The sequence below is a fragment of the Microtus oregoni genome, unplaced genomic scaffold (assembly GCF_018167655.1).
Source record: "Microtus oregoni isolate MIOR12 unplaced genomic scaffold, Mior012 000062F_ref0000492, whole genome shotgun sequence".
Classification (NCBI taxonomy): domain Eukaryota; kingdom Metazoa; phylum Chordata; class Mammalia; order Rodentia; family Cricetidae; genus Microtus; species Microtus oregoni.
In genome coordinates this window covers 5,835,667-5,851,863 of record NW_024543872.1, presented here as the reverse complement: position 1 = coordinate 5,851,863, position 16,197 = coordinate 5,835,667, and the positions used below count along the sequence as shown (strand labels likewise).

Genomic DNA, 16,197 nt, shown 5'->3' with positions numbered 1-16,197 from the left:
TGGCATTCTTAGCTTTTGGGTTGGTGAAAGCTAATAGTCTGCTAAGTTAATAAACTAGGTTTTATCTATTAGTGACGGGATTTTAGTTCTGACACAGTGGTGGGAAAGTCTACCATTAACATCCAATTCAGTCTTCGTTTTTCATGTATAATACAATTTAATCATTTATGGACTCTTTCCAGCACAATCTAAAGGACTACTTCTCAAGCCTTACTTTTAGGGTGTTTTCCTATCCTAGAAAAGTTCTCCCGATCTGAATGAGGCGGCAGGAAGTCCCGCCCATGTAGAACTTTTTTAACCTATTTTAATTGCCTACACCTAGCAGGTATGTGTGGGGGGGTGGGAAGTGTGGAGTCCAGGTGGATGGGGAAAGCTGTTTTGCTTTTCTAATCAGTTCAGAAAAATTGTTGTTGTATAACTGATATACAAAGAGCTGCATTTATATGATTTGATTTATATAATCTGATAAGTTTGGAGTGAGTCTGGATGCATGAGATCCTCACTGTAGTTCATGGAATAGACATTCTGAGCATTTTAATAGTGTACATCTGTGCATATGTAACATATCTTTTAAAAATAATTTCCATCTCTACAGCATCAGGGCTTTTATCTATCTTGCTATCAGGTCAAAAGCGTCACAGATTGAGGATACATTATACATTTCTGATTCATTTTCTGTAAACCTCAGTTGACTTTAGGTCAGAACCTTCTTTCCTGGTCTGTTTCGATTTCCCTACAAGAAGGGGTGTGCTTGTCTGTTGAGACAGACTATGATGGTCATTAAACTCCTATCTGATCAATATATCTAAGATCAAAGCCAATGGGGTGGCTTCAAGGAGAGACGCCAGCTGCCAGCCCTTTCTTGTGAGATCTATTTATTACCGGCAGAAACCTCCTCAACCTTGAATAAGCACAAATTACTTGCATTTAAGGTGGCTTGTGGCATTTATTGGAAGAAATCACACTTTTATTTCCACTCTGAGGGAAAGTATCATAAATATTGTAAACCCTATAATTAGCAGTCCAGAGGGAATAGAAAGAGCTCATTTTCTTATAACTGGTACTGCTGAATAACTCAGCTACAGCAGGTCTTCACACTTCTGCTGAGCTTAACTAACTCCAGAGAGTTTTGGGAAGTCTATCCTCTGTTCCTAGGATCTAGATTTTTCTTCTTTTTCTTCATTTTATAAATTGCTGCGCATTTAAAATCAGTTCAATTCAGGTCTGTCTTTGGAAACAGGCTTTCTAATTTCTGATTCAGTAAGATTCAGATTAAGATATGGTAAGATTAAGAAATATGCACCCTGTCAGCACAGCAGGGTAAGATGGGAAATGAAAAAGTCAAAATCTTCCCAGAACCTTGTAATATTTTAATCTGCTAACAAATTTATAACCATTGAAATCACACAGCACACAAAATGCAAATGAAGAAATATGAATTTGGCAATGTGGTACGGAAGGGAGACAATTCTATTACCCTGATCTAGGAATTGGAGTTTAGGTTGATGACTGACATATTTTCTCAGCTTAATCCTCCCTTGCACTGCTCTCTCAGTCTATGCAGGCAATTTAAGAAACAGTACAGGTTGGGTGATTTATAAGCGTTCTATCTCCAGCGCTCCCTATGCCTCCCCAGGCTGGGAATCAAGGGCTGTGCTCAGCTGTCTCACTCACCACAGAGAAGAATGGGGTTTTAGAAAGCAAGGGGAATGGGTACTGGGGAGCACACTGGAACAAGAGTTTGTCTCCATACCCCTCTCCAGAGTGAGGACAGACCCTGTTTTCTGTGACAAAAAACAAACAAACAAAACAAAATGCCATGACCAAAGGTAACTTAAAAAGAAAGGGTTTATTTAGTTTCTTGTTCCAGAAGGATAGCGCTCATTATGGTGAGGAAGGAATGACGACAGGCAGAGAAAGATGGAGACAGAGGCAGGAGCTGGCTGAAGCAGAGCGAACAGGAAGTAGGGCAAGGCTCAAAGCCCTCAAAGTCCAGCCCCAAGGACAGACTTCCTCCAACAAGGTTACACCTCCTAAACTCCACAACATGCACACAGAGGCCACCAACTGGAACCAGGTGTTCAAATTCATGAGCCTCTGAAGGCCATTTCTCATTCAGATGACCACAGACACCGAGCATCAGTCCCAGTGTCCACACTGGAGCCCCGAGAGGTGGATTTCACACTGGTACCTCCATAAGACAGGTAAAGTGACTACAGGCACTGGCTCACAAACCTTCTTCCTGGGCTCATGGTCAACTGCACTGCAGCTTCCTAACTAAGACACTCCCTCTTCCAGAGAGAAGGGAGGCTCAACAGTCTCAGGAAGCAAACAAAACTTCCAATTCTCTGAAAGCTAACGCCTACAATATTCTCAAGGTTATACACCAGTAAGCAACTGCAGGGGACAAGGTGCTTCTTCTGGCCAAGCCACCCTTCAGCTCACTTAGGGAGCCCCAGAGATGCAACGAGTCATCCCTCATACTGAGGTAGGCTTTTCCATGGCACCACTGCCTTAGAGTGACTTCGACACCTCTTGTCAGTAGCCCGAAAGACTCACTAAGCTACACTTGAACAAAACAGTTTCTTTGGTTGGCTGTTAGCATCCTATCTGAGGTAAGTTCACGTCTCTCCAGGAAAAGCTGTTCAACGCAGTATGAAACCCAGAAATGGCAATTTACTCATTCGATACTGCTTATAACACAAGCCGACTAAGTTCTTGAAAAGAAGCTTCTGTGCAAGAGCTGACGTGGGGCCTTTAAAGGACAGCGGCAATCAGAGCAGTGCTAGGAAGAATGGGCCCTGTCGGGTGTAGACAAGCCTATCTCCTCCACCTTTGATGGGAACACTGCCTGTCCTAGGTTCTCTTCCATCCTTTCCCTCGGTCACTCAGTGCATGGCTTCCCCTCCAGCAGTAAGGACTCATTTTCAAAGAAGCATCTTCATTCCTTCAAGTACATTAACATCTGAACCAGAACCAAGAGCTCTTCTGTCACTCTGCCCCATCACCATGTCAGAGATGTGACTCAAACATGCAGAAGGCGTCTGAAGATATTCAGGTCCAGGGTAATGGCCAGGCATACAGTGATCTGTTATTGCATTGATCTTAAGGTCTCCTCAGCATCCCAACAGAGTCAAGTCAGGCATCGTCTCTGAGGTAAAATCTGCCAACACTTATACGACTCTGGGGTTACTTCCGGTTTTCAATCATTTGTTTACAGTCAAAAAGACTCAATCACTAGCCAGGTAGTGGACAAACTTGAACAGGAGCTCTTAAAAGCCTTCTTGGGTGGGCAGTACACAGTGTGTGATCATTTCCCTGCCTGGGCCAGGGGGACAGGCATAAATAATGTGGGTGATCCATTAGTTTAGCTCATGATACCCTAGAGAATTAATCAACTTCAATAGAGATTACATCAGCCCTTCTCCACTTTCTCCCATGGCCAAAAAAATTCCTCAGATAATAGAATACAATGGCTTTTCCCTCCCTTTGAAACCTCTCTCATTCTCGGAAATTTCTCTCACTTTCCTCAAGTGTGACAATGCAGTATTATGACAATATCTCTCACTTTCTAAGAGACGGGAACTTTTGCTGGACCTCACAGCCAAATTAATAATCTACCTTTAAGTCATTTCTGATTGAAGACCCATCTCCTACTGTGTACTCAAACTAATTTGCCTTTAAGAGAACAATGTACCAACCAACCCTGCTTGCCTTGGATTCCCCAGGTAACCAACTTTCACAACCTAAGCTAATGCAGGGCTGGAATCTTAAATTATGTACTCTCCCATGCCCATGACCCAAATAATGCAAGTGTTATCATTTACTGAAAGCAGCAAATACAGAGGTTGAACGCAACCTCCTAAAATCAGCCGTAAAGGTTGAAAGCGTCCATTTAAGGTTATGGGATGGTAAACAATGATGTTTGTTATCTGGGTCAGTTGGAGTCCATTGGAATCAGAAACTTAATCCCTTGTGAAAACATAAAGATTTCCCTAAAGTATCCCTTTCCTTCCCCAGGTGATGCTTTATATGCTGTTTAAAAAACACAGAGTGAAGTCTTTTGTTAGGGACAGACACATTCGCAAGCAAGATTTAGATTCATACAACACACAGACAAAGGATGGAAGACACAAGGAACATGAAGTAAAGAATTCAAATCTGGAGTTGCTCTTGGCTAAATCACTCCAAAGTGGAAGTGTTTTGATTTCTTTCCTTAATGTGACACCAAGGCATTATTGGTGACTCAGCTAGTCATTAACACATATAATTCATGCATGCAATTTCTCACTTTGGAAAAGTTCTTTTTAAATTTTTTAAAAATTTTATTTATGTGTACTGATACATCATTTCCCCTCTTCTCCCTCCAACTCCTTCCATGGTCCTTGTGTTCTCCCCTAAATTCATGGACTTTTTTCCTTTAATAATTGTTGTTACACATATATTTATATCTGTGGTAGTTTAAATAAAAATCCCCCCCCCCAGGCCCATAGGCAGTAGCACTTTTAGGAGGTGTGACCTTGTTATAGCAGGTGAGGCCTTGTTAGAGGAAGTATGTCACTGGTGGGCTTTGAGGTTTCAGATGCTCAAGCTACGCCCAGGGTGCCACTCTCGAATTTCTGCTGCCCAAAGGTTCAGATGTAGAACTCTCAGCTTCCTCTTCAGCAAATAGACTTATCTCTGAACTATAAGCTAGCTCCAATAAAAATGCTTTCCTTTATAAAAGTTGGTGTGGCCATGATGTCTCTTAACAGCAACCTCATTTGTTCTGAATCTTTGTTTTTTGAGTTCTTTGCTATATACGCCGACTATTAACCCTCTCCCTATATAGCTAGTAAAGATTCTCTCCAACTCTGTGGGCTTCTTCACTCAACTGATGTTTTCTTCACTGTATAGAAGCTTTTTATCATTACGAGGTTCTACTTGTCATTTGCTAGCCTTAAATCCTTGGCAAATGGAGCCCGATTCAGAAAACCCTTTCCTATACCTAAATCTTACCGAAAACGTGTTCTTCTAGTACTTCCAGTGTTTCAGGATTAACATCGAGGTTTTTGATCCATCTGGAGTTAATTTCTGTGTAGGCTGGAAGACATGGGTCTAATTTCATTCTTCTATATAGGGACATCCACTTTTCCCAGCACCATTTGTTGAGAATGTTGCCTTTTCTCCAGGGTGTATGTTTTCAGTATTTTTGTCAAATATCAGAAGGTGGTAGTGTGTGGATTCGCATTTGGTTCCACTAGCTGTTCTATTGATCTCCATGACAGTTTTGGTGCCCAGGGCCATGCTTTTTATTACTGTTGCTAAGCAATATACGCCACAAATTTCAAGTGGAAATCCTTCCAGCACTGTTCTTTTTTTGGTTCTGGGTTGCTTTGGCTACCCAAGGACTTTGTGGGTCCATATGACTTTTAGGATATTTTTGTCTGTCTCTGAAATATGTTGTGGGGGTTTTGGCTGGGACTGCATTGAATCTGCAAGTTGCTTCTGTTAGAATGGTTATTTTTTTTTTTTGTATAATAATTCTAAAGAGCATGGGAGGTCTTCCTATTTTCTCATGTATTCCTCAATTTCGTCAGAGATGCAGTTTTAATTGTAGGTCTTTAATCTCCTTGGTTAGATTTATTACTAGATTTTCTTGGGTGGGAGTGTTTCCATAATCTTTCTCAGCATGGTTATGTTGATATATATATAGAAAGGCTACTAGTTTTTGCAATCTGGCTATGAACTCTGCCATTTTGCTGCAATCACTGATGATTTCCAGAAGTTTTCTGTTGTAATTTTGGGGATCAACTTACGTATAACGTCCTCTGCAAATAGGGATGATTTTACTTATTTTTATCCCTTCGATTTTTCTTTCATCTGACTGCTTTAGTGCTAGAGCAATTTTACTCAAAAGAAATGGGGATAGTGAACAGCCCTGTCTTGTTCCTGATTTGAATAGGGTTATTTTATTTTTCCATTTTGCATAAATATTGGCTGTATATCTGTCATGGACTACCTTGATTATTCTGAGGCGCATTTCCTCCAGTCTTACAATCTCTAGGACTTTAATCATAAAGGCATGTTGAATTTTGCTTTCAAGCTTTTATTGCGTCTACTTATACAATCATGTGGGTTTTGTCTGATTTATTGCATTTATTAGTTTACATGTGCCAAACCATCCCTGCGTCTCCAGAATAAAGCCAACTTGATGACAGTACATGCTTGTATTTGGGTTGTAAGTACTTTCTATCATGTTCATCAGGAATTCTGGCTAGGAGTTCTGAGGTTTTATTGTGTTTGTAACTGGTTTTTGTACTTGTAGAAGGAATGTGGAGATGCCCCTTACATTTCTATATTTGAATGATTTAAGAAATGTTGACTGGAGATTCAGGAAAGTCTGATAGAAATCTCTACCAATTTATTTGGGCCTGTTTTTTTTTTTTAAAGTCTTCTATCACTATGTATTTTTTATAGAGCTGTTTAGGTCTCTTGTTTTAACTTTCGTGATTTTGATGAATCTAGAATTGTTTTAACTTTGGTGATTTTGATGAATCTAGATTTTTTTCCATTTATTTTAGATTTTGTAACTTAATGGACTCTACGGTTGTAAAGCATTCCTTTGTAATATTCTGAATTTATTTGGTATTTGTTGTAATGTTTCTCTGTTAATTTCTGATTCTGTTCATTTGAGCCTTTCTTCTTCTCCTCCTCCTCTTCTTCTTCTCCTTCCTCTTTTTTTATTAGCTAGGCCAACAGTCTGTCAATCCTGTCTAACTTCTCAAAGAATCAGGCCCTAGATTCATTGATTTTTCTGTATTATTTTCTTTGTTTTTATTACATTAAAATTTCCTATGGTTTTTACTATTTCTTCTCAAATACTTAATTTGGGATTGGTTTGTTCTTTTTTTGTCCAAACTTTTGATTTGTATTACGCCATTTGTTTTTGCTCTTTCTATTTTCTAGTGTAGAGGCTTAGAGCTGTACCTTCCCTTACAGGATTGCTTTCCAGTGTATCCCAGGGGTTTTGTAGTATTGCATTTTCATTTTCACTTATTTCCAAGAAAACTTTTCTTTCTTGATTTCTTCTTTGACACATTCATTATTCAGTAATGTGTTGTTTAGTCTTAATGAGTCTCTGTAATTACTAGAGATTTATCAACACTTGGTCAAATAGAATACACAGAGTTATTTCAGCTTTTCTAAATTTATGATTGTCTTGTATCCCTATATGTAATCTATTTTAACAAAGCTCCCGCTGGTTGCTGAGTATGTGGATTCTTTGGTGTTTAGGTGGAGGACTCTGTAGATATCTGTTAGGTGCAAGTGTTTGATGCCAATCAATCCTAATGTTTCTGCTATTTTCTATCCAGGCCACCTGTCTTTTATTAGAGACAGTGAGGTACTGAAATCACCTCCTATTAAGGAGTTGAAGCTAGTCTGTGTCTTGAAGTCCAACAGTATGTTCTTTCTGAAACTGCTGTCCCCAAGTTTAATTCATAGAATGTTTAGAACAGCAATGTCTTTTGATTCACTGTTGTAGTAATAGGAGCGGTGGGCCGCTTCCCGCCACCTGGCTAGCTTTACCCAAAATAATTACACGGAAACTGTATTCTTTTAAACACTGCCTGGCCCATTAGTTCCAGCCTCTTATAGACTAGCTCTTACATATAGATCTAACCCATTTCTAATAATCTGTGTAGCCCACGAGGTGGTTTAACAGGGAAGATCTTAACCTGCGGCTGTGTCAAGTGGGAGTATAATGGCGACTCTCTAATTCAGCTTCTTTCTCCCAGCATTCTGTTCTGTTTTCTCCACCTACCTAAGGGTTGGCCTATCAAATCGGCCTAGGCAGTTTCTTTATTAATAAGAAATCACTCCCACATCACACTGTTCCTCTGATTAAAATGAGGCAACTTTCTTTATCTCTTCTGATTAGTTTTAACTGGAAATTTATTTTATCAGATATTAGGTTCTTGACACTTCCTTGCTTCCTGGACCATTTACTTGGAATAATTTTTCCATCCTTTCACCTGAAGTGGTACTTATCTTTAAAGCTGAGTTTCTTGTACGCAATGGAAAGAGAGAGTTTGTTTTGTGAACCACTCAACCAACCCTTGTCTTTTTATTGGGAGTTTAAGCTGCTAATATCTAAGGTTATTGTGAAATAGAATAAGGTAAAAAAACAAAAGACCAATTATTAGACTTAATTAAAGCATTGTTTGTACCGTTCATTTCCAAGCATGACTTCATCTTGCTACCTGGAACAGAATGACCTGGAGAAATATCTAAAACCCAATAGTCTGTTGCCCTTAAAGACCTGACCACAAAAGCTTGCACCATTCAATTATAACATATGCCTTAAAAAACAAAAACAAAAAAACCCCGAAAAGCTGCCTGCCATATATGCTCCTGTAAAATCTCACTTGCTTGCTCACTGCACTGTGTGGTTTTAGAGAATAAAATGAGAAGGCAAACTGGGCCTGGGACCAAGGCATTTCAGGAGCACCCTGGCTTCAGGCCACTGGTGAGCACATCTTCTCTCTCCTACTCTCATTGGTGTCCAAGTGCTTATTCCAGAAAGAAACCCACATTAATTATTGAACTGTTTACATTGATTACTGTGATTTTATTGGAGTTTTTGTTGTTGTTGCTGCGGCTGCTTGTGTTCTTAGTTATATTTCTGGTGTCAGTCATTATAGCTTTATGTGATTGCTTTTGGTTACCCCTTGGCTATTCATTCTTATTCATAGCTTCCGTCTGAAGCCTTGATTCTAGTATTCACTGTAGGACTGGTTTAGTGGACATGAATTATTTTAGCCTGTTGCTATTATGTGACTTGTTTTTTTTTTTTCTCTTGTAGTTTTCAACACTCTTGTTTTGTTCTATTTAGGGTTTTGACTATTATATGACATTTTTTTCTGGCCCTATCTATCTGGTGTCATATGTGCCCCTTTATCTATATGGATTTGTCTTGCCTCAATTTGTGACCTTGTTGAAAATCTGATCTATTCCATTAACCTGAAATTCTTCTCCTTCATATCTGTCTATAATTTGAAGACTGAGCTTTCCCATAATGTACCACAATTCCTGCATGTTTGTTTGATTTCCTGTAGTTTTTAATTTTGTTTTTTAGGTTTTTATTTTCTTTGCTTATGTGGTCTAGTTCCTGTACTCTAGCTATGCTTGAGGAATATATAATCTCTGGCCACTTCCTGGAAGCATCCAGCAGATATAGAGTATGGTAGGTAGTGTAGTCAGTAAGGACTATTCAAGATGCTGTACCAGAGCTGAATGGAGGTGTGCCATTTCCAAGTTGGTGGGAAGGACACTGCATCAGAGAAGTCATCAGAAAAGGAGGGTGGCAAGCCGGGGTCTGTGAAACATCGAACGTTGCCTGTGGGTACTGAGGACTGGAAGGAAGAGGCTGACTCACCCTTCAGGAGACGGCTGGGGGATGGCACAGAACATGCCAGCATTTAAGTTATTGCCCTCATGGCACTCAGAGTAAAGAAAAAACTACTATTTAAAACTGGCTAAAATATTGAACTTTGATTTAGATATTTTTAAGCAGAAAAGGGACATGAAAAAATAGACAGAAGAGAGAAGAGAACTAGAGAAAAGCCTGAAAAAAAGAGTCTTGGCACTGGTTCCAACAAGCACCAGAGGGACTGTTTCCAGGCAGAAGAAGAAAGACAGAAGAGCAGAGATAGTGGGCTGGCAGCTACGGGTTTTCATGGGTGGGTGTGAAATTAAACAAATTACATGATGTGTAAAGGAAAACACCCACCTTATATTAAGCACTCAACTCAACATCCTAGTCATTAGAGTGTCTCGACTGTGAGAAGTGAGCAACTGAGGGTTTCAGGCCCTTTTTTCTACCACTGGAAGAGAATGGAGAGGGAAGGACAAGAGCAGGATACTGCTCTGCAAGAATGTCAAGGGATAAAGAAAAACCAGCAAGTAAATACAACAGTAGCTGCCACTACCACCTTCTGAAAAACCTGAGGAACAAAATAAGTGGGAAAGCATGTTTTCAAAGAACATCATGTTGAAAGAAGCAGCTGTTAATATATATTAATGCAAGAAGCTGAACAAGAAAAAACAATGTCCAGCAATAGAAAAGCTTTATGCTGAGAAGTACCAAATATTTTATCTCCTCATTTATCCTGTAAGTACTGTTTTCAACATAACAACTCTTCAAAGTCCTGATGTTGCTGCTTAATTTTCCCAGCAGGTTTTGTCTTTTTCTAGCTACAAAGGCTTTCTTTCAGGACCTGTCCTCAAAAGCAAGCAGTTAAGAACCCCCTCCCCTTTATTTCAGTAGGAAATCTGCAAAAGACCCTGGCAACTATCTAGGTTTCCACAGCAACATCCCTTGTCCCACTCTATACTCCAAGCAGGAAAGGTCAGAAAAGTGTGGCCAGGACAATTAAGAAATAATCTTTGTTATTACAGATGTCCTCAGTTATCTGCATGAACCCCTTGGATGCCTTAATGTAAGGATGCTCAAATTTCTTGTAAAATAAACTAGCATTTGCATATAGCCATGTCCTATCTGCCGTAAATGCAGAATCATCTCTAGATTGCTTATACCTAACACAATATAAGCGGTACTTGGATAATACTTGCATTGGTTAGAAAATAGGGATGAAATTTCAAAGTCTGAACATTTGACGTAGGCATAATTTTGCATTATTAAAATACGCTGAGGATTACAAAACCCATGATAGAAAGAGGTGACTATATTATGTATTTCCTGTTCAATTACTTCACATGCCCCAAAACCTCATTTATACAATGTTTCTGCTATAATAATTTATGTGCACTTCTGAAAATGCTCATATCTGACAAAATTTAACATTTGTTTGGATTATTTGACCTCAAACCTATGGCATCTCAAAGCACAATTAAGAACAGTAGCCAATAACCTGGAACAACCAGCCACCTACCTTAAAAAGGTAGCTGGCTCTATATAGTTAGTAACTAACACCAGACAATAGCAAAAAAAAATACTATAAAACAGAGAAAGAGCTAACAATGATTTAATTGCAGTGAGCCTGATTGGCATACAGGATGGAATATAACCCGTTTGAGCCAAGGCCATCACTGTATCTATCTTGGAGGAAGATAATCATTATAAAATTTCAAACCCACCCTCTTTCTCTCTCTCCCCCCACCACAGACACACACAGACACACACACACACACACAGACACACACACACAGACACACACACACACACAGACACACACAGAGACACACACACACACACACACACGCACACACACACACCAACAATTAAGTTGAGGCCCTTTCTTCTCAAGCATAAGGCCATGAGACTACTCCTAATATCTTTGTTCTCTTTGTCTAGGAAAGCTTATATAAACCAACACCATGTCTGTCTTCTACAGACATCACAACATCACCAATCCTGTTGGAACTAATCGCCTAGCAAAGCAGAGCATGTAGCATTTCAGAATCTCAGAGTAACTCATCTTAGGATGAATGGCTCTGGTGAGGTGACCTGCTGTCCATGAGCAAAAGTAGGCATAAGACCTGGCAAGGGTGGAGGGGGGGCGGAGTTGGGGGTGTGCAGGCCACACCTGGGCTTTCCCTACTCAATAATCGAGTCCTATACCTACTAAAGAAACTTCTCCCAGAGGGAAAAAAATGAGCACAGGCAAATCAACAAGAAGGCACAATACTTACATATAGTATGTGGGATAGAGTCCTTCAAAATACCAGCAATGTTTTTTGGCTTCTGTGCACTAGAAATAAAAGCAAAAGAAAAAAAAATCTTTGTCAGTGGTAAGTAACTTATACACTACTGAGAAGGTCTCAGAAGTTAACAAGGAAAGGACGGCAATGGCAGAAAGCACAAAAATCCAGTAGATGATAAACATAAATGGCAGGGAGAATTCCATCTCCTCCCTTCCTCAGAGTGGTTTTACTTCTTCAAAACATTTTTAAAGGGAAGGAAACAGAAGCAACTATTTTTCTAGCTTCCCATATCTCTAAATACACTAGATACAAACATTTCCTTAAAAGGGGAAATGAGAGACAATCCTTTGGGGATGAGGGTTAGGGCTAGAAACCAAACCTATGGCCCTATGTATGCTAGGCAAGCACTCTAACCACTGGGCTACACCCCAACCCCACTTAAAAAATGTATGACACTTCAGAATAGCCCAGGTGTTCCCTTAGAAAGGAGAGGGCTGCCACTACTGCCTGCCTCAGCCCCTCTTCCTACCCAACTGCATCCCCTTGGGGCTGGGCCACCAAGAGGCACTGACACAGGTCCCCCTCATTCTTCCTAGTTGCTCTCCCCAGCCATTCCTCCCAGGCCATCTGCATTCCTTTGAGAGTCCCCAGTGACCTTACAGGGACTCCACAAGCACCACACTTGGCTGGGACCCAGGTCTGCTGCTTATGCCTTCTTTTCCACTCTAGTCTTTCTGGGGTACACCTAATCTGACCGGTCCACACACCACACCCATCCTCCCAGCATATCCCATTCCCTTGGGACTCACCGCCATCCACAGCCAGACCCAGGGTACACCCAGTGCTCCCTCTGCTGCCCACCACAGGGCCTACTTAAAAGACCTCCAGAGTCAGTGCCCTGCTTCCTGACGTCCTTAAGACAGTGGTAGACAGTGCTAAACCTCTGATCATTATTCACCAGTATTGTGTGAATTGTTGATTGGGTGTTTTTTATTCTATTAGACTCTGAAGGATTCTAAGTATTATCCCCCCCCCATTTTTTTTTTCATTTCAAGAAATACTGCTTGTAAGAAGCCTCATCCTCTAACTTCTAAAAATATTGACAAAGTGCTGCTGGAAAAGAGAGAGTCCTCCAAACCGAGACTGAGCAGTTAGCACGTAGGGAATGGATGGAGAGTCAAACACAAGAGTTTAAGCACGCTGTTCCCATCACTAATGGCACTTCAGAGACCTTGAGGATTTCTCACAAGCAATATTTCTTCAAGTCAACCACTCTCTTAAAGACTATGAGGACATGCACACTGTAAGATGCAGGGTAGTCCCAACTACATATCCCGGAAAAAATTCTTTTACTTTATGAATACAGTTTCTTGTTGCGGGAGGTCCTCCCACTCCTCCAGCCTATCACTGCTGAGGTACCAGCCCATTGGGGCGTGGTTTCTCTCCCTTTAAAAAAGCGGCCACTTCCCTCTCCTCTCTCTCTTCACTTCCTGCTCCGCCAGCGACTAGACTCCTTTCCTGGCTGCGTAGAGGGCTGTTGCCTGGGACAGTGATCTGTAAGTTTTTTCCCCTTTAAATAAATACCACCCTAATAATCATAACCCCGAATTGGTGTGGCATTGTTTGTGACTTACGCCTTCAGTTTCTCTGCCTACTTTGGGGTTTAAATTAAAGAGACACATGACAGCAGATACTGCGAGGACCTGAAGTCAGTTATGATAAAAATCCTTATCTCCTGCAGATAAAATTATTCAATAACCAAAATTAAAATTCTACCAAAAGAAAACGTCTATACAGTAAGAATAATATCTTCAAACAACTGAAAGGTTGGCAGAAGGAAAGACACAAGGAAATGATCAACTTCTACAATAGAAAATTATAAAATAGAAAACTGGTTCGGAGAAAATCTAGGGAAGGGAGAGCTCCAGATCTGGAAATGAGAGCGACCACTGCTCTCTTACAGACTACAGATAGTGGTGGGGATAAAATCCCAGCATGAAGAGGCAAAGTGGGTAGGAAGTACCACCCACAGCTAAGAATCTACTGGCAGCTGATAGCTCCTGGGAAGGGGGAATCACTCTTCTTGAAGTGTGGCCCTTGGTAGGTAAACCCGCTCGAAAGGAAGGTACACATCCAAGAATACATGGGCAACACAAGCTGTATTTGATGGGCTTAAAAAATGAGATCTCGAGATGAATCTGGGACTATTTAGGATATAATAAAACTTCATTGTTAAAAATTATCAAAGAACTAATAAAAATTTTAAAAAAACTAACCAAAATTTCCAAAATAAAAATCAGAAATGTCTAATTTAAGACATAAAATTTTATACTATACTTTCAATATAATTTAGCTAATAAAACAGCTGGCTAGTCTTCTATCAATTTGACACACAAACTAGAATTACTAAAAGAAGGGAACCTCAGTTGAAAAGATGCCTCCATAAGGTCCATATATAAAGCATTTTCTTGACAGGGGGAAGCACACAGTCCATTGTGGGTGGGGCCATCCCTCAGATGGTGATCCTAGATTCTATAAGAAAGCAGTTTGAGCAAGCCATGGGAGGCAAGCCCAGTAAGCAGCACCCCTCCATGGCCTCTGCATCAGCTCCTGACCCCAAGTTCCTACCTTGCTTAAGCTCGTGTCCTGCCTTTCTTTGGTGGTGCGGGAGAATTGTCTGTATTCTGCCAATCACGTTAAAAATAAACGCTGATTGGCCAGGCAGGAAATATAGGCGGGAAAACCAGACAGGAAGTAGAAATGATGTAATGAGAACAGGAGAATTCTGGGAAGGAGAAATTTGATTCCTCCTACTCTTGCCCAGACCACCAAAGCAGCAGGATGTGATCTGCCTCACTAAAAAAGGTACTGATCCACATGGCTAACATAGATCAGAAAAATGGGTTAATCAAGATGTGAGAGTTAGCCAGTGAGAGACTAGAGCTAATGGGCCAATCAGCTTATAATTTATGGAGACCTATGTGTGATTTTCTTTGGGGCTAAACAGCTGTGGGTACCGGGCGGAACAAAAACCAACAACAACAAGTCTGGCCCCTGTTCCTGTTACACTTTGGTGATGAATAGCAATGTGGATGGATAAGCTGAATAAACCCTTTTCTCCCCAACTTGCTTTCTGTCATAGTGTTTCACTGCAGTAATAAATACCCCAACAAAGACACAAAGTTACCATACACCCAAAGGAAGCAGCAGTCAGCATTCACCTTCATATTGTGGAGAAACATACTAATTTAGGAATATTCTGCTAAGAAAGCCAACAAAGCAGCACTTCTAAAATCGCATAGTTTTCTTATATATTAAAAGAGAAATGAAATAATATGAATGATTGGACAAGAAAACACAAGTCAAAGGGGATAAGAAACAGTTTATTCCAGAGTCAAATATGAGTGACCATGGCCTAGGAACACGGATTCAGATTACCAAATTCCAAGTTTCAAGGTAGTAAATGGTTTATGAAGCTTTTCATAAACACAGAGCAAAGAAAGTCATAAACCAAGACGTTTTTAAGAACACTTGTAGAAACGTTAGGTAAAGCAAAGTGGGTAATCTCAACTCCTGAACATGACACTATGTGACTAACCCTTCACCCTTTGGCTGGCTTGAGCCACAGGTCTACTGATACATTTCAAGAGTTTTACCTGTCAGTCAGGAGGCTGTTAGATCAGACACAAAAGTGAGTCAAGAATGGCTATGAAGGGGATAAAGATAACCTAAGATAAACTGTGATTAGAGGAGGGCCCTGCCATAACCCAGTCATCCTACAATCACTTAGCTTCAATCAGCCATCACCCTTCAGAAGGTCCAGTCAAGGACTGCTTTCTTTCCAGAAATATCTGTTCATAAAGGCATGTGCTGTTGGAAGCCAGACCAATCCAAGGCTTTCTCAGACGGCCTGATACAGGGACAAAAGAAAACCAGTCTGTGTCCATGTCCAGGGTCAGACTTGGCAAGCTTCAGTCTTGGGCTGGAACTTGGCCTCAAAGGAGTTAAGGCTTGGAGCTTTTCTACCTCAAGAGACTGGAGTTATCAGTTCTAAGGCCTCTGTGTGCTGTCTGCAATGCTCTTGAGTTAGCTATGTCCCCCTTGGGCAGTGTTACTTGATTAACCTCCTGCTGACCTCATCCTATCATAGGCCAGTTTCTGTAGAGGCTGTCCCATGTCTCCCTGGGAAACAGTATATAAAATGATGTATCTCTTAATAAATCTGATTGGTATAAGACAGAGCTTGTATAAGAACTTCCAATCCAAACTTTTCTATGTTCTTATCTCCTGACCTTCAAGTCCTCTCTCAGGACTTTGTCACTAAAGAACAACCTGCTTGCCTGGATCAATGTACCAAAATAGTCAAGAGAAGTTAGCTTTTATGTGGTAGCAGAGATGTTTTTCTAATGTATATTTTGGCAGTCTCCAAGTTCTTTTATAAAACTCTTAACATTTTGCCTTCAATTATATCTTAGAATGTATTAAAGAGCT

At 40.5% G+C, this 16,197-nt stretch overlaps 1 protein-coding gene across 1 annotated transcript in view; it reads right to left on the bottom strand.

Moving 5' to 3' along the window:
- LOC121439764 (vesicular, overexpressed in cancer, prosurvival protein 1) overlaps nucleotides 1–16,197 on the bottom strand; it is a 70,904-nt gene that overhangs the window by 27,311 nt on the left and 27,396 nt on the right. The window contains exon 2 of the mRNA XM_041640384.1: nucleotides 11,695–11,753. Within this exon, the coding sequence (XP_041496318.1) occupies nucleotides 11,695–11,753 (59 nt within the window). The remainder of the gene's footprint in view (nucleotides 1–11,694; nucleotides 11,754–16,197) is intronic.